Below are 23,019 nucleotides of genomic sequence, written 5' to 3'. Positions count from 1 at the left end.
CATTTTTGCTGAACTGTTTCTTTCTTGTTTTGAGAAAAAAGGCTTGCAGAAGCAAGTTCTCTAGTAATTGCAAAGATTACCCACCACCATATCGGACACTCAGTACCAGCCCAATTCTGTGGTGAGGTAAGGTTGACGTTGAGTTTGTGATTTATATATATTTTTCCTTTTTATATATATCTATTTGAATCTAGAAAATGCTGTTAATTGTCACTAAGTAAGTTTATCATTGTGCATTCTTTATTGTTTTTTGAAGTATCTTTAAAACACTGGTGATATAACATTTTAGTTTATCTTGGAGTGAGGGCATTCCTCCTGTCTTGTGGAGGCTGATAGAGGAAGAAAGGTTATTATTTCTATGATTAAACCACTTGTGTACATTTAAACTTCAATCCTCATCAGTCTTGGTCACAAGACATCTAACAAGACAGGTAAAGCATGCATAAATTTAAATGCAAGAGGAGATTAAATGCTTGCTGTGGTTAAAGACCTGAGATCTTCAGCTCCTAGTCGTCCAGGTGCAATTAACATCTTTTGCCACCCCCTACACTTATGGTAGTTTCCACTTCACATAAAGGGACATGATTTCAGATTTAGAAAGAAAGCGCTCATAAAGTTAATTGAACATAGCAGTGGCGAGAATCTGCAGTCTCATTTTCATCCACATCTGTTGTGCATGGGGCGATAGGGAGGCCTAGGAAAATGAAAGATGCGGTGCTGATGAAGTAGCTGAAAAAGAAGTGGAGCTAGGCGTTTCTGGGCAAACCTCCAGGGAGAAGCGCTACAGCAGCTCACAAAGAGCTAACACTCGTTTCGGCCTTTCTCTCCTTCACATCCATTATATCTGCCCTTCGCTGTCTATTTTACCCTTCCCATAACGCGCGATAATTTTTAATACAGAAACAAAACGAAATTCATTTACACCATAAAGGCGGTAGGTCTGTTTTAAAGAATGGTTCACCCAAGAAACCTCCAACAAAAAGCGGCGTGGATTTTTCTATGCGGGTTTCAAAGCGACGAGAGAATAAACAATGGCAAATTTTAATTTTCAGTCGAGGCTGTTCCTTTAAGAAGATTTGTTCCCAGTGTTTCTAATCACGGCAGATCTCAGAAAATCAGAAGTTGTAGGATACCGGTGCAATGACTGACTCTGTGAGTCCTCCAGCTGTTTGAACTGCAATACTTGAGAAGCACAGCGGGCGCACCATATTTATAAGTCGAAATAGGCTATATAGACAAAATCGCGCTCACAATTCTGCATTTTTTTAGATCAAAAACACAGTAAAATTACGATATATTTTACGCGATTAAAATACTTTTTCTCCGTGTGAATATATTTATTCCGTGACACAAACTGTAGTACCGACTCCATTTCTTTCAATCTTTCATACATCATCCACATTTAGCTCTCTGCAGCGGCGTTGTTCACCTGCTCCACCGTGACTCAGTCTTTCCAGGTTAGTTTCAGATTAACCTAACCCGACTCAAGTAACTCCATGCACGCATTGGCTGCACAGGACAGCAGGCTTGAAATTATTACATTCATCCGTACTTCAAAGCAATTCACGGTACTCATAAATGACGGAAAATAAGCCTCAAACCATCTGAGTTGCCGCCTTATTCAGCGAGACGTACATCACAGTCACGAATCATTTCAGCTTCATTTCAACACACTATGTGCCGTCGATTTACCACAGAAAATGATTTCTTTGATCAAACCAAGCGATGCCACTGCTTCTGCAATAAAAATAATAATTTGATTAATCATTCATTACATTAGTAATGTAAATATTAACTACGATTACATCAGTTAATAGGAACTTCAAATTTCAATCACTTTTAAAGCGTTTTATTAATCGTAATGTAGTCCCAACATGTAATGAACAAGTTATTTTATGGTATTCAAAGGAACAAGCGTGAATTAACTTCTTTGAACAGTTTGATGTCAAATCGTCTTATTGCTCATTTCTTAATGCGCGTCACATTTTGCTTGATCGTTAAGGTATACATGAAAAAGCGAAGTAGCTGCAGTAACAAACGCAGCTTTGTGGTTCGTTTGCAGGATGCAATCATTGTGAATGCTCATCTACAAACCCCAAAAAATTGTGCATGCAGCAATCAGCTAAAAGGCACGTCCACATATTTAAACTTTTCTTAAACAACCCCAAACATTCCTTGCAGTCTCAGTCTCCCTGTATAATAGACAGTATACGTGATAAAGAGGCGCTTTGCGCCATTTGCCTCACAAGTGTGCCAAACTCTACCTGGGCGTGTTGTACCTCTTTCAGCTCTCTCAGCTAGTTGTTCTGCATGGCCTGTTTGGGATCTCACCTGATGAAGTTTTGCTGGGCTGCTGGTTCTCATCCTCTGCCGTGCGCTTGTCTTCCACGTCTCCAGCTCATTGTGCAGGCGCACAGATACATCTTTGGCCACCTGCTGGTGGAAGGATGCATTAGACCTCGTTTTATCTCTTATTAGGTATGGCTAAAGGCATGTTTAACCACGTTGGCTCTGAAAAAGCACCTTGAGGTCCTGCTCCAGACGCATGAAGCTCTCAGTGACGTGTCGGTCTGAGCTACACGCAGGCTCTTCTGTTCAAGCGCTGCGCCAGGCGTGCTGAAGGATCAGCAGTTCTTGTTGGAAGCGATCCGGTTCCCCTCATGACTCCTGGGAGCTGGTACACACTCCTCACTCCAGGTAACCATCCTGATCTCCTCATCTCGGCTACTTAACTCGTCCATACGTCGCAAACAGGCCAAACCAGGGTTAGAATCAGAAGAGGCGGAGCCAGGCTACAGTTAAGATCAAATTAGAACTAGAGAATGAACACAATAAGAATCGAGGGCTTGGAAACAAGATCGAAAGCAGAAGTAGAATAAAAGTCTTTAATGGTTAGAATCAGATCGAGGATTAAATGTGGATGCATTCTGAATCAAACACATTCAGGAGTCTGATTAAATTCAGATTCGATTGTGGAAATGAGTCTGCCTCTCTATGAGATTAAAATCGGAAAAGTCAATCGGAACAGAGTCAGAATCTGAAGTTAGAATCAGGATAAGCGAGGATCAGAAACTGGATCAAAACAAAAGAAAATGAGATAAAACTGAGAAAACAAAAGCAGAGCGATAATCAGAATTTAGATTAGAATGAGCATCAGGATTAAAATCGGAATAAAATTCTAATCCCGGATTGAAGCAGATCTGATTATGAAATAATTTACTTTGCAGGATTAAAATCAGATCAAATAAGCACAGCTCAAAGAATAAGGCCAGAATAGAAATAGAACATAAGATGAAGAATGAAAGGGAAGCCATCAGTATTAGAGACCAGAATGAAAACCAATCCAGAAACTGGATTCATTAGAACCAAACTAGAAATAAGATGGGAATTTTGGATTAAGAAACGAGTTAAAATAGAATAAAAATCCAGTCACATGGAAGTCCTGAATTTAAGGCGTGGATCTGTTCACCAGGGAATAAACTTTGCTTAAGTTAAGCATAATAAATCCAAATGAGGTTTTAGATTGAACATAAAATGAAGAAAGGAATCACGAGAGGATCATCAGAGTGAGAATGAATATTAAAAGCGGGAATGGGAATTAGAATCAAATCATAACCAGGTTTAGAATCAGGAGTGATGTGGATCAAACCAAGAGACAGAGTAAAGCTACAAAAAACTAAAGAGGAACATAGGAATAAAATGCAGGAAGGAATTGGACTAGAACTAGATAGGCAAAGGTCAGGCGGAACAACAGAATCAGCATTAAAAATAATTTCAAATTTGCAAGGACGTAATACATTTGCAGATAGATCAGTTAGAATCAGCCAGCGTTGTGCTCGGATCCTGAAACGCTTCCCAGTGTAAATGTGAATGATATAGAAACAGAACACAAGCGGAATACAAGCATCATTGAAGACTAAGTCCATAGCAGATGAAAGATTTGCGATGAATAATCACACAGGACAGAAAAGGCATGGCGTGCAGGTGGGGCGTAGGAGCTATAAATAGTGGCTGTCATAACGGCGCCTCTTCCAAGTAATACAAGCAAGGTGAGGAGAACAGCAGAGAGAAATGGGCGGCGTGTGACGTTCCACCAGCAAGCAGGAGTTTAATGTAGTAAGCGCTCATGAGCCTACTGCCGTTGTTTGTTTAGCCACAGATGCGGTAATACAGATGAGAGATGAGGGCATGTCTAGCCAGGAGGCTCCAGCACCTGATCGGCCCGATCAGGAGGACGAGGGCCACTCATGCGCACAGCCACTAAAGTACTAGTTCTTACAGCGTCTTGAGTGCTTTCTCCCAAAATCGTTACAAACTGGCAATCGACCCCAGCACGTCAGCACACTCGGATGATATTTATGGAATTATGCTAGTGATCCTTCATCCTTCCCATCCACCATGTCATTTCCCTCTGCAGAGTTAGAGTCTTTCAATGCTGATTTGTAGTCTCATACTCTATGGTGGCCTTATTAAATCAGTTGAGCAGGTTATATGGATCTAGATCTCGCTCTCCTCTAGCCTTCAGAGACTTTAAGCATCTCGGAGAACTTTAAGGAGAGAGGATGCAGCGCTAACCCAGTTCTATCAGTTGCATTTAGTTTATGGGCCCTCCAAAATTAAAAATGTGCTTTTACGTATTTCACTTTAGGTTAAGCAGTTATTTATTGGTAGTAATAGATGATGATGCAGTGCTGATCTGGAGACTGATGCAAATGAATGAGTTAATTTAATAGGTAAAAGTATGAAGGTCACCATGCTGAAATAAAATAACATGATGTTCAATAAAATAACCATGATATTCAATTAACACAGTTCTGACTCACACAATTTATATTCGTTATTCTAACTATTTAGAATATAAATATTTAAAATGTTTAAAAAATTTATATGGAGATTGGGTGCATAGGCCTATAGTGTCCGTGAAAATGTGTGTATTTTTCAAAACTGATCATACATTATTTTTACCTTTGTTATATTATGTTTGGTCTTTTGCATTCTTTAAATAGCGTGTGCTATCTTATATATATATATATATATATATATATATATATATATATATTTTCGTCATTCAATAACTATAGTATAAATCGGCTCTAAACACACAAAGCATCATCTCAACTGCTGCTTTCGTGTGCCATTCAGACAATTTCAAACCGTACTTCAAAGTCACTTTTAAAGTGCCTTAAGTCGCATTACCATGAGGTAGTCATTTTCCGATCAGAAGTCTTCGATTTCCTCAATATGACTCATCTGCAGACCATTTCACCTCCGGTTTGAAGTGTGCGTCATGCTCAACTTTGCATTTTGTCCGCGTGCGCTATCAGGCACCGTGCAACTCCCGCCCCTGAGATCAGGCCGGGTGCGACGCGCTCAACTCGAACCGGACCGCTGCCATCGCGTCGCTGCTTGGCCCGGACGATCATATGCTCGTCGGGCGGCGGCTCGGAGGAGACAGTCGGATAGTCCGGGCTGCTGTCGTCTGACAGACGCCCGCGTCAGTGGGGCGTATCGGGAATAACCGACCGCGCTATCTTGGCAGTGTCCGCCGCGCGAGCCAGTTTCAGTTCCCGGATGCTGCATGCTGAGTGACCTTAACGGCCTTTTTGTCGCTGAGGCTTGGGTGTTGCTTTTTGCAGGTGCTGATGCGGTTTGTCTTCGCGCTCAGGACGGTGCGTGCGCGGAACCTTGCTGGCTCTGAAGGCATCGCGGCGCGTGGACCTGCGTGCTGCTTGTTGAATTTGGGATTGGCTGATCGGTTTGCCCGTTCATGAGTGGACATACCGGACAGGTCTGGCAGGGGACGGCGCGCGGTTTAGCCTCTTCTTCTCTCCACGCAAGGGATAGGGATGATGGCTCTTACGGTTTAGTGTCAGGGCGTTGGAATCTCCATTTATGCAACTGACAGACTGATCTCGTCATGGATTCAGCGCAGCCTCAGCCATCTTGCGTCGCTTTGAACGGGCGCTTTGGGTGATCAGGTATTCGTGCGAAATCCTCCGTGCTTTCTGCGCGTTGGATCAATCAATCATCATCACCACGGGATTACGGGTAACCACATCTCTCCCCGCGTGCCTCTCCGCCTCCTGGCGTCTCCACGCTACCGAAGGAAAGAAATCCAGCGCTGCGGTCGACTGCTCCCCGTCGTCTCGGTCTGCCGTGAGTGCGTACGCTCACTTTCACTGCGTCTGAACACACCCCTCCTCGCGCTCCGGTACATGTCGGGCGCATGGTGCATGCGCGTGGAGACGCAGCGAGAGAGCGCGCGCTTTTGCGCGTTTCTACAGGCAGAGCACGGAGAGAAACGGGGATGTGTAAAGGCAAAGCACAAAACTGGAGAGGCTCTTCCAAGGCAGCGTACCATTTGGTTTGCAGAAAAGAATAAAACATGTAAATGGAAACATAGACTATTACAAACAAAAAGAACTAAACTAAAAATTAAACTAAAACAGAAAAAATAAATAAAAACATATTAGTCATAACAATGTACTTTAGTTTACCAATGTTCAAACATGTAAATAAATTGCTGTGAATAAAAATAAATAAATAAAATAAATTAACCTAAAGGAAACACATAATGTACAGAAATCAAAATACTAAAGTAAATATAAAAGCTAATTTAAAATGTTATTTAACAAATAAGTAACAAAAAAACTAATAGTAGCTCGTTTACTCTAAACACATCATGTGCCATCATTCCGTAAAAGGAGGAAGTGCATTCTGAAAATGAGTAAGTCAAGACACTGAACATTTTGCATCATATTGTGGTAGTTGAAATTCAAGTGAACGCGTAAAGAGAGATAGAAAACATCTAAGACAGATTCAGCATTTGTATAATAAATATATATCTTTATTTGCATTACATTAGTTTAAGAGGAATGCTGAGTTATAAGTACCTGAGCTGCTTAAACATGCCAAACTGTTTTGGGATAACTTCTGTAGTTATATTATTGTTTCAAAGTGCTCTTCTGTTTTTGGCGTAATGAGGATCAGTGTAGTTTTTGCTGTAATGCAGTAAATACGTCGTAGGAAGTGAAACCAAGATGAACTATTCTGTACAAAATGGCTATAAGGCAACCATAATTGCTACTAGAACAAAGAAACCCTACAGAGTTCAGAGAGTTTGTTGAGTTGAACTTTTTTCCAAGACAGGAGAAATGAAGTTTCACTTGGACAGTCTCTTAAGAACCAGATGAGACTTACAAACTAAACTAAATAAGCAGATTAAGGCCAAGGTTTGAGAAAATAAACAATGCCAAAGTGATTGTTTCTCCATGAGAAAATAAAGAAATAAAATTAATCTGACTCAGGTTCAGAAGAAATTCAACTGCCATCAAAATAAATTTGCAATAAAACATTTGCCAAAAGAGAAAGTAAAAGCATGGGTAGAAAGGAGTGTATCTGATAAGGTTTCCCCTTCTTGGGATTAAATACGCTTTCCTAAAACACTATTAACAAATGTGGACAGCTTTCTGGAAGTTGGTTATAAGTCTTCCGAGGACACAGAATTCAAAGAGATTAAATCTAGAAAATTAAGCGGAGTTAGAAGAAGAATAAAAGCACTTAAAAAGCTGTTTCACCTCAAAACAATTCAAACATTAATCCCTCAAAAAAACAGACCTACAGCGTTGATTACAAATACTGCACTGGTTTCAACGTGAGAGATATTAATCCGTTACAAACAACATGAACACACACGCCCTACACATCAATCTTCTCGCTATTTCACATACTGAATCTCATTACACCTGTCCAAAAATAAAAGGTAACCCCAGACCAAAAATGTATTTATATTTTTATATATATATATATATATATATATATATATATATATATATATATATATATATATATTATACAATTTTGCCATATGACTTTATTTTTGTAAAATTCAACCTGTTATCACCCATTTCACTCACGATAGGCGAAAAATATGCATTAGACATTTTTTTGAAAAGGAAAAATTTAGTAATATCGTTGCACTGATATGATTAAAATGTTTTCTCCGACACACCAATTTACAGCGGAAAGAGTACTTCATTGTACGTGAAACATAGGAGAGAGCTTGATGCCATGTAATATTATTCTACGATCTTGTCAAGCCAATGTCAAGCATGTTTTTCCTGAAATTCTCCCAGTTAAATTGTTTTTTCTTTTTCCCTCTAGATGTCGTTGAACACTCCAGCATGCTTACTATCAGTCCTCTATAATGTTTATAAAAATGCATCATATTCCCATGAACTACTTTAAAACCTGTTGCTACTGCATGTCTGTTCAAGCTAGAACAACCGTTCCCATCAAACACCTGTTATGTTTTACTGCCACTACTTTATTCCATTTAATATCCTGGGATCCTTCATCTACATGAGCAAAGTTTTAACTTTCTGAGTACAAAACCGATGTCCCTTTTTTTAGTTTTAATCACTCTCTCCACATGAAACAGGCCTTTACGCTGAGCATTTTCATCTGCAATCAGATCTAGCCCAGATAAAACACCCCAATTGTGGCCTTCCTTTATTCTGCAAGGTTAAACGACACCGAAAAGAGGACTAGGAAACAGCGAAACTCTGCTAAATAATAGGCTAATCTCTTTCTGTACACAGGTCCTTCGCTAACGTTCAGCATTTGGCTGTTCGTAAACTAGCTCTAGATGAAGTTGTAGTACAAAACACAACAGATAACCATAATCCACCTCCAAAAAATAAAACATTAACACTGATAGAAACGTGAGCGTAAAGACAACCCAACCATGACCAACAGGCCTCCTCTTAAACACAGCCCGATGAAATTAGCGCACATCATGGCTTCAAATGCCAAACAATTCAGAAAAGCTTTCCAATTTAGAGACCAGGAATGTTTTCCTGTAAGAAATCGAGGTAGAGTATCCATTAAATCCGGTGAAAGCGAGCGTCTTACTTCTATGATTTGTAAACTTCATATAAATAGGAATCGATGGAGTTGCTCATTTCATGCATGTGATGCTTTTCCCATCAGGAAGGCATATGCGTACAAGCGTAATCCTGTGCTTCCCAAGCGAGGTAGTGTTATGCGGGAAATAGCAGGGCGGGCATCTACGGCGTGGGAGAGATGTGTGAGATGTTCTTTATTATCTGGAAGTGCCGGAAATGCCCAGCGTGTTAAATTAGCGATCTGTGGTTTGTGAGGGGCGATTATATTAGCGCTTTTCGTCTTACCTCTGTTGTGACAGGCGCTATCTCATCGTCGCGTTTGGCCGGTCGTCTGAAGCGCGTGTGTTCGGGTTTTAAGAGAGGAGCGGCGTTGGGATTTCTAAATGGAAAGCGCGCGAAGTCTCAACAGCAGCGCATGCGAGGCCGAGGCAGCTCGATTAGGATTGGGTTCGGGCTGAAGGGACAGGATGCTGTTGGACGGCTCTTTTTCGAGAACAAGAGGCATCTGAGGAAGATAGAGTTTGAGTCAGTTTGCCAGATGCTGACAGACTCTGCCAATAGGCAGAAGATGCCAGAAGAGATAGGAATCAGAGGCTGGACCGATGATCAGAATATGGCTTCAAATGCTTGCTGAAAGTTTGGGATGCATTTAAGTTGTAAACTTCTAAACTAGATGGCATGCGATGCTTGAGGCGCTTTAGGCTCTAAGGGTTTCTGTCGAAATCCATAAAGCGCCTCTATAGGCTTTCATGCAGCCTGCAAATGTATAAATCTGAAAGTGAAAGCTGTTTTAAAGAAAGAAAAAGTCGCTTTACGTTTTAAAAATCGCAAACAAATGCGTTAGTCTTTTTGGGGATTGTCTGAATTAGAAAATGCTAATTCATTTCTTTGCCACTGGTACGCTTTTAGCCTTCAATCCAAATATCCTCGCAGTTTGGAAAAATTTAATACATTCATCGTCTGGCATGATTGAGCAAATAAGGTAGAAATAAAATCCACATTATAAAGAAAATTAAAGTGTTTTGACCTTGCATCGACCTGTATTGACTCCTAAACTAAAATATGAACTTTTGCAGCAATGTGGGCACTTTAAAACTCAACATGAAGAAAAAATGTGCAATATTACAGATATAGTTTAAATGTAGTAAAACTATATACACAAAAAACACATTAAATCAATAAATAAATATCAATAAAATGTAAACATATGATGTGAATAAAATATAGTAGAGAGATATGAATAAAGCAGATTTACATACCAAAATTTTACAAACCTATACTATACATACATTTTGTGCTGTTAAACATATTTATTATTTCATTTAGTATTATTTAGGAATTAATATGTATTCTATTAATATCACTATTATTATTATTATTATTATTTCACAGTCACAGTGTTAAATAATCACACAATTCTCTTTAAATTAAATTTTTTAAACTACTCTTTTTTTTTCTTTTTTAGAATCAGCTGTATCAATAAACTGTTATTCTAAAAATTAAAGTAAAAACAATTTACTGCATCATGATTTCTGATCTTCAAAATTTTTTTTAGATAATCTCACCTGCTTGGCCTCCAAAAGTCATATACAAATTAAACTGTTAAGTCACTTTGTATTGGTCAGATCGGTCCTTCCTGTCCTAGCGGGCAATTATTATGGCCATCATACACTCGAAACTTCAGAGTTTGTAAACAGACAAATTCTGTCTCTGCATATCTACAAATCCAGAAACTCCTTTATCTCATGATGATATAGTTTAGACCAGTAACAAAACATCTCCATACGCCTCAGAAATGCTCATCCAACTAGTTTAAAGAATATCTCATCCACATTAAAGTTATCCTTGCACTGGCCTCCACAGAGATCGCATCCCCCATTATCAAATGAAGCAAACTACAGAAGCTGAAAAAAAAATAAATACTTCAGGTAATCATTAGCTACAGATAGGTTAAAATATTTGTTACAGTTCTTTATTCCATAATGAAGTAATATACCAAGCGATTGCATGCTTTAGAAGATACATGTTCTTTTGTGATACTCAGATCAAATGCAAATAATGTTTGATGAGCTGTTTCCACTGTGGTGTCTTTCCACCAGCCTTGTTAGCTCACGTCAGTGGGTTTGGGAAGGTTGCTTAGGGCGCATTATTAGAGCATTCAAGGAATTTCTTTGTGAGTCTCAGGCAGAATATTGTCCTATGTGGGCTTTGGAGCGGACTGAAAGAACGTAAGCAGCATTGTCCTCCACTTCGACCTTCAAATGTCAAAATGGAAGCACAGGGCGCTTTATACAGCTGAATTTAAGTTAATTTCAGGCTATATCAAATTATAAAAGTTCAAATCATAACCTTACATTTCATACTCCGTCTTGCACTGAACAAAGCATTTGCTCAACTAACTCTGAGAGTTCTCGTCCAGCATATATTGTATATTATATTAAAACCATTAAAATACAAGTATCAGATATTTTTGCTATATGAATTATTTTGGCAGCCCTTATGGCATACAATTTGAAATAATAGAAATTTTGCCTTTGCAGTGCTGAAATAAATGACCAAAAGACAAGGCTAAACTAAAATTAAAATAAAAACTGAAATAATGATTTAACATATTAATAGGCAATATTTAAACTATTTAAATAACATTGACCTTACCCTCTGGCTTGTTAGGCCAGCAATTTTTCAATCCTTACATACATTGATACTTATATTAACTTATTTTAAGTATTTTTTTTTTTTAAAAGGAAAGAACCACTTTTATTATTTAAAAATGAGAAAACAATCCTTGTTAAGCTAATAGCTGTATTATCAAGATTAAAACACTAAAGTGGTTTCAGTAATAAATTAAGAGTGCTAAAATTCCTCAAATTAAAATTAATTAGTAAACTAAAAATAGTATCTACCTCTCAAGTATTTGTGTGGATGTGCTTTAGTCAATTTCCTGATCAGTTTATTTCCTTAATAGGAGCTCAGCATCCTCTGGCTATACTGCTGAAGCAAACAACATCACTAAGACTTGGGGTGGATGCATAGTGTGGGTGTAGAGCAGATATGTGCTGCATAACCCCGACAACGATCGTATTTTGAATTGTTTGACTGCTCATCAATCTTCATCCATTTGACGGAGTCGTCAAGGTTTCTGTGTGATGTCATACCTGTGCGTTGCCTTTTGCACGCGATGACCATGACAATGATGCTGTTAAGCCTCCTGACCAGCTGTCCCTGCAGTATTCCTCATCATTAGACTTACAATGTTTGACTATGAGAAAGACAATGGCTTTATCAGTGGCGTCTCTAATCACAGGCAGTCAGACGGAGGTGGAAAAAGTAAGAAGATTTGTGACATCTGCTGAAAAAGAAAGTCTGTTTTTAAATTTGCCAGAAATTACGAAGACAAACACTTGTGTACTGCGGCGGATGGATTTCACAATAAAAAAACAGGAAGGTCGTTATAAACGATTAGATCATTTGCTTCACGATAATTTCAGAAAGCGTCATGCGTGGCACGCAGTAGACACTCATTTTACTGTACCTTTTACACCTAGTCTGGCTGCATTTTTCAAACAGGATATACGATGTCAAAGAGGACCGGTGGGGCGTCCGTGTCAATGAGCAGTTGAGCGGACAGTGAGAACAGCCCGTGGAGCGCCAGAGCTGGATGTGAGTGGACGTATGTTACACACAAGCGTTCAAAGCAGGCATCTGCGGGAAGTGTGGTGTGGAAGAAGCCAGCGATGCTGATAAAGTGGGCGGAGGTGATGGATGGGAGGTTAGCGTTAGTTGAAGCGACTGTAAAAAGGTGGCCAGAATAACAGAAACATTAGTTTGCAAACTGTACCAAACGAAGAGAAAGAACTCTGATTGACTTAAAGATGTTCACGAAAAATGAAAATTCTGTCATTATTAACTCACCCTGGAGTAGTTACGTAATCTGTATGAATTCTTTGTTCTGTCAAGCCTTGAGTAAGATATTTATGAGAGTTTTTAGCCAGGTTTTTGTACCGGTGGCTCCCATAGTATTTCGTTCCTGCTGAGTCAATGAGGCCCAAAAGATCTGCCTTTGTGTTAAATCCAGAAGAGAAAGGGATTCCCAGGTTTTGGAGCACCGCCGAGATTGAGCCAGAATAATGACAGAATTTTTTCATTTTATATTTTAATCATTTTATAAAATAGTCTACTCCATTTATGTAATCAATTTTGTAATTTCATGTCTGTAAAAGTAGAGAGGACCTAGTGCAATGAAAAGTAGCATATTTTTATTTTCTATAAATTGCCATATTAATGAATGGTAGGAATATCAAATTCAACTAATTATTCTTATGCTAAACGGCCTAAGCAATGATACAAGTATGAATCTTTGTTTCTTGAATTTATATTTTAAATTATTGGTATATCCCAACTACTTAAATAAAACAGAATAAATAAAGAATTTATCTTGGCCAGACTCCACTGAAAAAACTAAAAACAGAGACAGAATAAAATCATGGCCAAATTAAATAAAACCAACTTGGAAGCAGGTAGAATCTAAAGAAAATATGAGCTAAATCCAGAAATAAATCAAGAAATAGAGATAAAAGAAAAAAAAATGGGAAGTTGATTTCTGTACAAATATCAAAAGGTAATTGCAATATTTTATCTCACAGTTCACATGCTATTTTCAGAAAATTAAAAAAAAAAAGTGCCATTTTGAGAATAAAGTGCAAGTATGTTTATTCACCTTTATATTTTTGCTATTCCATGGCAGAAACAGAAAAAAAAACAAATTGCCGAGATGCAAAGAGTGGAATTCTAACAAATAGATCAGGGTAGAACAGAATAAATAAAGTGGTATGCTGCATAAACCTAGACTAGCAGAATCGTAGAAAAATTATCAAACCAGAGGAAAGATAAAAATGAATAGAATGGAACAAATGGCAGTCTTCAAGATTGCCTGAAGGAGAGTAAAAAAGATTTACATTTAAAATATTTAAAAAAAGATATTAGTGATGATATCACGATTAAAATGCATTCATTACATTCACTGTTGAATTCTGAGATGCTGCGAGCGTGCCTGAAATGAAATGGAAAGCGATAATAGTGTACGTAGCGGCTTCCATGCTGCTTTCTGGTGGTAAAATTAGCGCTTGCAATAAACCACGACAACAGCAGGCTGATTAAATCTCAGCAGCGACACGTGAAGATGTCGGACTGGAACTTGTGACGGTGCGGAGCAACCCCATCTCGTGCGCTACAGAGACACAGGAAAATGACACGTTGGGCCGAGTCAACGATAAGAGACACAGCAGCACTTCCTCCTCCACAGATCTGTAACCTGATCTTACTTTCACTCTCAGCTCCACGGTTTTGATTTCGGAAATCCACACCTTCAACGCAAACGAGGAAAGCAGATCACGAGATTAATCACGCCGCGTCTTCAGCCTGCATAGCGCCCTCTAAAAAACCCTAAAAGTAATGCAGAACATATGAATGGGTATATTTTGTGCCTCTGCGTAGGACAACAAACACAGATCATGTTCTCTGGAAGCATGTAGCTTTCACAAGTGACAGGCAGAAACTGGAGAATTACCAGGGCAGCCATTGCAGCAACTGTATGAACGTGTCTCTGGCTATTCTGGGATGTTGATTATTAAACGAATGCAACGATCTGATGTAAACCGGTCTTGCATTGAAGTGGAAATTTAAAAGAAACCTTGCCATATCAGGTTTCCGCGTGTGCACCGATCCAAACATCAACCGCCATTTACACGATACCGTATCAAATGGTTTGAATGCCTTTTTTTTTTTAGCTAACGTGATTCATCACACTGACTGTTGCGGATCGATTCAGAGCTTAGCGAATCTCTTGAGTAATTACATTATAAAAGCGCTCTAATTACATTACGGAAGAATTGTGGGGTGAAATGGCTTACGGATACAAACTCACGTCATGTTACATCAAACTCTTTTAAATACGCATCCTTCTGTGGGATTAGAAAACACCGTAGTGTGGTGTATTAGTAAAATGTTAGCTAACGATGGTTTGGGTTTCTCTGACCTCTGAGTGTTGTTTGCTGCAACATTTTTTATATAAAATTTTATTATTATATAAATAAAAATATCACCAACAAAAATCATGAGTTCAGTAGCACAGTTCATAATTTGCATATAAACTAAAACAATATAAAAATAGTTATATTATTTAAAAATAATATAATTATCTACTATAAACACAATAATGGCGAAATATCACAAAAATTTAAATGTATTTTATTATTTTAAAAAAAAGTCACTTCTATGTTTTACTAAATGTTTAACTTTTAACTAAATAACCATTGTCCTTTAGCACTAAACTAGCGATAACCAGAGTTTTAAGTGTCCACTTCAAACCATCCCAGTTTACAAATGAACCAGTTCAAACATCTATACCTACTTCAGGCAATCATTTATCCACACTAAACTCTCTAATATGATCAGTTTATAAATGTTCATTTTAACCACCTGTGCAGTAACAGAGCACTTTACAAAACAATAATATCCATCATTAGCCAACACTAACCCTCAATGGTTCACAAATTAATCTCGGTCTACCATTTGTACTTTCCAAATAGAGTATAATTTTTCACTATACTAAACTAGTGTGTATTTAGCATTAGTTATCTAAACATATAACCATCTATGATATAACCACTGATGGTGTTTGCACATATATCTGCTAGTTTTTCATATATATATATATATATATATATATATATATATATATATATATATATATACTCTATACACACACACACACACACACACACACACACACACATATATATATATATATATATATACACATATACACACACATACATACATACATATACACATATACATATACACACACACATATATATATATATATATATATATATATATATATATATTTATATATAGTGTGTGTGTGTATATGTAATAATGTATATGTAATAATAATATTAATATTCTCTCAACTCTTTATATATATATATATATATATATATAATGTGTGTCTTCTTCAATATGTATTCAATATTTAATAATAACTAATAATAATAATAACTATATATATATATATATATATATATATATGTATATATATATATATATATATATAACAAAAACATATATACAAGCTTACCATCAAGTAATTACTATCATAGACCAGCCTGAAATTTAGATAACTAACGTTAACCTACACATAATTTAGTATAGGTGAAAAATTATACTTCATTTGGAAAGCATAAATGGTAGACCGAGATTAATTTGTGAACTATTGAGGGTTAGTAAGTTGGCTATCAGATGGATATTATTGTTTTAGAAAAGTTTCATATTGCACAGGTGGTTAAAAATGAATATTTAGTAAACCATGGATTGCTATTAGAGAGTTTAGTGTGGATAAATGATTAAGTTTGTTAGGTATAGATGTTTAACTGGTTCATTTGTAAACTGGGATGGTTTGTAAGTGACACTTAAAACTCTGGTTATCGTCAGTTTAAAAAAGCAAAGGACAATGGTTATTTAGTTAAAAGTTAAACATTTAGTAAAACATAGAAGTGACTTTTTTTAAATATTAAAATACATTTAAATTTTTGTGATATTTCACAATATTGTGTTTATAGTAGATAATTATATTATTTTAAATAATATAATCATTTTTATATTTGTTTTAGTTTATATAAATTAGTGAACTGTGCTTACTGAACTCGCATTTTTGTTATGGATATTTTTATTTATATAATACAAAATTTTATAAGTAAAAAATGTTGCAGCAAACAACACTTCAGAGGTCAGAGCAGTCCCAAAACCATCGTTAGCTAACATTTTACTAATAATAATCACACCATGGTGTTTTCATCCCACAGAAGGATGCGATTTAAAAGAGTTTGATGTAACATGCACGTGAGTTTGTATCCGTGTAAGCCATTTTCGTCCCACAATTCTTCTGTAATGTAATTAGAGCGCTTTTATAATGTAATTACTCAAGAGATCTGCCAAGCTCTGAATCGATCCGCAACAGTCATGTGATGAACGACGCGTTTAAAAAAAGGCATTCAAACCATTTGATACGGTATCGGTGTAAATGGCGGGTTGATGTTTTGGATCGGTGCACACGTGAAACCTGATATGGCAAGGTTTTCACTCACTCACTCATGACCGGTTTCGCATCAGATCGGTTGCATTGCTTACTAACCCAACATCCCAGAATAGCCAGAGACACGTTCACACAGCTGCTGCTGCAACATGCCCCACCTCCAGTTTCTGCTCTGTCACTTTGTGAAAGTCATACAAGCCCAGAGAACATGATCTGTGTTTGTTGTCCTACGCAGAGGCACACAAATATATACTCCATTCATATGTTCTGCATTACTTTTAGGTTATTTAGAGGGCGCTGCGAGGCTTGAAGACGCGAGGCGTGATTAATCTCGCATCTTGTTTCTTCTCGTTTGTGTTGAAGGTGTGGATTTTAAAATCAAAACCGTGGAGCTGAGAGGAAAGAAGATCAGGTTACAGATCTGGTGAGTGGAGAGGAAGTGCTGCTGTGTCCTTATCGTTGACTCGGCCCACCGTGTCACTTCCTGTGTCTCAGAAGCGCATGAGATGAAGTTGCTCCGCACCAAGTCATAAGTTCCAGTCCGGACATCTTTCACGTGTCGCTGCTGAGATTTAATCAGCTTGCCGTTGTCGTGTTTGCTTGCAAGCGCTAATTTTACCACCAGAAAGCAGTATGGAAGCGTTACGGTACACTATTATCGTTTCATTTCATTTGTGCACGCTCGCAGCATCCCAGAATTCAACAGTGAATGTAAATGAATGCATTTTAATCGTGATATCATCACTAATATCATAACACTAACTAATGTTCGTGTAAATCTTTTTCACCTCCTTCAGGCAATCTTGAAGACTGCCATTTGTTTGTTACATTCTATTCATTTTTTATCTTTCCTGTTTGATCATTTTCCACAATTCTGTTGTGGTCTAGGTTTATGGCATACTATTTTATTTATTCTGTTCTACTCTATTCTGATCTATTTGTTAGGAATTTTGACTTTTTTGCATCTCGCAATTCTGTTTTTTTGTTTCTGCCATGGAATAGCAAAAAAAATATAAAGGTGAATAAATATATTTGCACCTTTATTCTCAAAATGGCCCTTTTTTTTATTTTCTGAAAATAGCAGTCAGAACTGTGAGATAAAATATTGCAATTACCATTTTGATATTTGTGGCAGAAATCAACTTCCATTTTTTTTTTTCTTTTATTCTATTTTCTTTTAGATTCTACTCGTTTCCGTTTTGTTTTATTTAATTTGGCCATGATTTATTCTGTTCTGTTTTTAGTTTTTTTTTCAGTGGAGTTCCGTCAAGATAAATTTTCATTTATTCTGTTTTATTTGCGAGTTGGGATACACTGAATAATTTAAAAATATAAATTCAAGAAACGTATCTACATTGTACTTCGTCGTTTAGGCTGTTTAGCATAAGAATAATTAGTTGAATTTGATATTCCTACCATTCATTAATAATATGGCACTTATAGAAAATAAAAATATGCTACTTTTTCTCATTGCAATTAGGTCCTCTTCATTTTTACAGACAAGTGAAATTACAAAATTGATTAATAAACAATGGAGTAGACTATTCTATAAAATGATTAAAATACAAAAATGAAAATTCTGTCATTATTTGCTCACCCTCAAGTAGTTCAAAACCTGAATTTCTTTCTTCTGACGAACACAAAGGCAGATCTTTTTGGGTCACCATTGACTTCCATAGCAGGAACGAAAATACTATGGGAGTCAATGGTGGCCAAAAAAAAACCTGGTTAAAAACTTTCTTCATAACATCTTACTTCGCGTTTGACAGAACAAAGAATTCATACAGATTACGAACCACTCCAGGGTGAGTTAATAATGACAGAATTTTCATTTTTCGGTGAATATCTTTAAGCTAATCGTAGTTCTTTTCTCTTTCGGTTTGGTACAGTTTGCAAACTAATGTTTCTGTTATTCCACACCTTTACAGTCGTTTTCCAACTAACGCTAACCTCCCATCCATCACCTCTCCGCCCACTTTATCAGCATTTCCTCGCTGGCTTCTCTCACACCACACTTCTGCAGATGCCTGCTTTTGAACGCTTTGTGTGTAACACATGTCCACTCACATCCAGCTCCCCCGGCGTCCACGGCTGTCCTTCACTGTCCGTCTTAACTGCTCATTGACACGTGACGCCTCACCGGTCCTCTTTGTGACATCATATCCTGTTTTGGAAAAATGCAGCCAGACTAGGGTGTAAAAGGTACAGTAAAAATGAGTGTCTATCATGTGCCACGATGACGTTTTCTGAAATTATCGGTGAAGCAAATGATCTAATCAAGTCGATAACGCACCTTCCTGTTTTTATTGTGAACGATCCGTCGGTGCATGTCATGTTTGTCTTCGTAATTTTCTATTAAATTTAAAAAAACAGACTTTCTTTTTCAGCAGATGTCACAAATCCTCTTACTTTTTCCATCCCTCCGTTCCGACTGCCTGTGATTGTAGAGACGCTTTTCACTGATAAAGCGATTGTCTTTCTCTCATAGTCAAACATTGTAAGTCTAATGATGAGGAATGATTGCAGGGACACAGCTGGTCAGGAGAGGTTTAACAGCATCACGTCGGCGTATTACCGCGGTGCAAAAGGCATCGTGCTGGTGTATGACATCACGAAGCAGGAAACCTTTGACGACCTGCCTAAATGGATGAAGATGATTGACAAGGTGCTCAAACAACTAAAACACGGATCGGTTGTCGGTTATGCAGCACATATCTGCTCTACACCTAATACCTATGCATCCACCCCAAGTCTTTTTTTAGTGATGTGTTGTTTTGCTTCTGTGCAGTATGCGTCAGAGGATGCTGAGCTCCTATTGGTTGGGAACAAACTGGACTGTGAGTCTGACCGCGCCATCTCACGACAACAAGCTGAGAGGGTGAGAGCACTGTTATTTTAGTTTTTACTAATTAATTTTAATTTGAGGAATTTTAGCACTTTAATTCTATTACTGAAAACCACTTTTAGTAGTTTTAATCTTATTAACACAGCTATTAGCTAATGATGACTGTTTTCTCTCTCTATTTTTTTAAATAACAAAGTGTTCTTCCTTTAAAAAAAAAAATACTTAAAATAAGTTAATATAAGTATCACGATGTAAGGATTGAAAAAATTAAGTTGGCCCAACAAGCTGGGAGGGTAAGGTCAATGTTATTTATTTAAATATTGTTTATTAATATGTTAAATCATTATTTCAGTTTTTATTTTAATTTTAGTTTAGTTTTTTTGTCTTTTGTCATTTATTTCAGTTAATTGCAAAGGCAAAATTTCTATTATTTTCAAATTGTATGCTATATATAATACACAAAATAACTATAGCATTAAAATATCTGACACTTGTATTTTAATGGTTTTAATATAATATGTTTAAATACATGCCGTATCGAGAACCTCAGAGTTAGTTGCAAATGTTTTGTTCAGCAAATATGACGTGAATATGAAATGTGTTATTATGCCTATTTATGATTTGAACTCTTATAACTTTATTATAGCTTGAATTAACTATAAATTCAGCTGTATAAAGCGGCCTCAGGTTTACCTTGACATTTAGTTTAGTGGAGGACAATGCTGCTTTACGGTTCTTTCAGTCCATCCAAAGCCCTGGACACAGGGACATTATTCTGCCTGAGACCTCCACAAAGAAATTCCTTGAATGCTCTGAATAATGCGTCCTACAACCTTCCCAAACCCACTGAGACTAGAGCTAACAAGGCTAGTGAAAGCACACCTCACAGGAACAGCTCGACCAAACATTATTTACTTGATCTGAGTATCATAAAAGCAGTCCATGCATCTTCTAAAGCCATGCAATCGTTTGGTATATTACCATTAAGGGGAATAAAGAACCAAAAATCGAAATATTTAACCCATTCAGAAGCACGATTACTCTGAAGTATTTATTTTTTTTTTTTTCGTTTCTGGTAGTTTGCTTCACGGATATCAGGGATGCGATTCTGTGAGGCCAGTGCCAAGGATAACTTTAATGTGGATGAGATATTCCTTAAACTAGTTGATGACATTTTGAGTAAGGTAAGTGGAGATGTTTTGTTACTGGCTCAAATTATATCATCATGAGATAAAAGGAGTTTTCTGGATTTCAGTAGACATGCAGAGACAGAATTTGTCTGTTTGCCAAACTTCTGAAGTTTCGAGTGTATGATGGCCAATAATTGCCCGCTTAGACAGGAAGGACCCATCTGACCAACATGTAAAGTGACCTAACAGTTTAATTTGTATATGACTTTTGGAGGCCAAAGCAGGTGAGATTGTTTCTAAAAAAAAAAATTTTGGAAGATTTAAAAATTTGGCGCATGCAGTAATTGTTTTTACTTTAATTTTTTAGAAGTCATAGTTTATTGATACAGTTGATTCTAAAAAAAAAAAAAAAAAAAAAGAGTAGTTTAAAAAATTTAATTTAAAGTGAATTGTGTGATTATTTAACACTGTGACTGTGAAATAATAATAATAATAATAATAATAATAGTGATATTATTAATAGGAATACATATTAATTCCTAAATAATACTAAAGGAAATAATAAATATGTTTAACAGTACAAAATGTATGCATAGTATAGGTTTGTAAAATTTTGCAGTATAAAAATCTGCTTTATTCATATCTCTCTACTATATTTTATTCACATCATATGTTTACATTTTATTGATATTTATTTATTGATTTTATTGTGTTTTTGTGTATATAGTTTTACTACATTTAAACTATATCTGTAATATTGCAATATTTTTCTTCATGTTGAGTTTTAAAGTGCCCCTATTACTGGTTATGAAAAGTTCATATTTTAGTTTAGGGAGCCTCTAACAACAGGTCGCATGCAAGGTCAAAAAACACTTTAATTTTCTTTATAATGTGGATTTTATTTTCACCTTATTTGCTCAACTGCGCTCAGACGATTTAGCGATTAAATTTTCCAAACCGCTCCAGTGATTGGTCGATCAGCGCCAAAAGCGGCACCTAGTGGCAAAGAATGAATTAGCATTTTCATTCAGACCAACCCCAAAAGACCAACGACTTGTTTCAGTGATTTTTAAAAACGAAAGCCGACTCTTTCTTTCTTTAAAAACAGCTTTCTCTCACTTTCAGATTTATACATTTGCAGGCTGCATGAAAGCCTAATAGAGGCGCTTTATGGATTTCGACAGAAACCCTTAGGGAGCCTAAAGCGTCTCGTTTACCGACAACATCTAGTTTAGAAGCTTGCTGCATTCCCAAATGCATCCCAAACTTTCAGCAAGCATTTCAGGTTTATTCGGATCATCGGTCCAGCCCTGATTCCCATCTCTTCTGAGCATCTTCTCGTTCATTACAGAGTCTGTCACATCTTACAAACTGACTCAAACTCTTGTCTTTCCCCAGATGCCTCTTGAAGTCCCCAGCAAAGAGCTGTCCAACAGCATCCTGTCCCTTCAGCCCGAACCCGAAATCCCACCGGAGCTGCCTCCGCCTCGCATGCGCTGCTGTTGAGACTCGCTTCGCGCTTCATTTAGAAACCCAACGCCGCCTCCTCTCTTAAAACCCGAACACACGCCGTTTCAGACGACCGGGCCAAACGCGGACGATGAGATGGGCGGCCTGTCGTCACCAGAGAAGATGAAAAGCGCTCAATATAATCGTCCCTCACAAACCACAGACTGCGCAATTTAACACGCTTGGCATTTCGGTACCTCCAGATGCCAATAAAGAACATCCGCGTCATCTCTCCCACGCGTAGATGCGTTCATTTCCCGTTATTTCCCGTGCATAACACTACCTCGTTTCTGGGAAGCACAGGATTGCGTTTGTACGACATGTGCCTTCCTGATGGGAAAAGCATCACATGCATGAAATGAGTGCAAACCCATCGATTCCTATTTATATGTAGTTTACAAAATCATAGAAGTAAGACGCTTCCGTTTCTACCGGACGACGGATACTCTACCCTCGATTTCTTACAGGAAAACGTTCCCGGTCTCAAATTGGAAAGCTTCTTTCTGAATTGTTTTGGCATTTGAAGCCAAGTGG

General features: G+C 37.3%; 1 protein-coding gene and 1 pseudogene across 1 annotated transcript; one reads left to right on the top strand and one right to left on the bottom strand.

The window, feature by feature from the left end:
• LOC122335663 overlaps positions 1–6,228 on the bottom strand; it is a 58,827-nt pseudogene extending 52,599 nt beyond the window's left edge.
• Positions 6,229–17,337: 11,109 nt separating this feature from the next.
• LOC122335679 (ras-related protein Rab-12-like) lies at positions 17,338–22,724 on the top strand. Its single transcript, XM_043233529.1, has 5 exons — positions 17,338–17,425; positions 19,528–19,666; positions 19,790–19,879; positions 20,926–21,030; positions 22,375–22,724. Exons 2-5 carry the CDS (start codon positions 19,649–19,651, stop codon positions 22,480–22,482), a joined length of 321 nt encoding a protein of 106 aa, XP_043089464.1. The 5' UTR covers positions 17,338–17,425; positions 19,528–19,648; the 3' UTR covers positions 22,483–22,724.
• Positions 22,725–23,019: the final 295 nt, after the last annotated feature.

Source organism: Puntigrus tetrazona, unplaced genomic scaffold (genome assembly GCF_018831695.1).
Source record: "Puntigrus tetrazona isolate hp1 unplaced genomic scaffold, ASM1883169v1 S000000846, whole genome shotgun sequence".
NCBI classification, from domain to species: domain Eukaryota; kingdom Metazoa; phylum Chordata; class Actinopteri; order Cypriniformes; family Cyprinidae; genus Puntigrus; species Puntigrus tetrazona.
The sequence above is the reverse complement of the archived record's forward strand: the minus strand, read 5'-3'. Positions and strand labels throughout refer to the sequence as shown.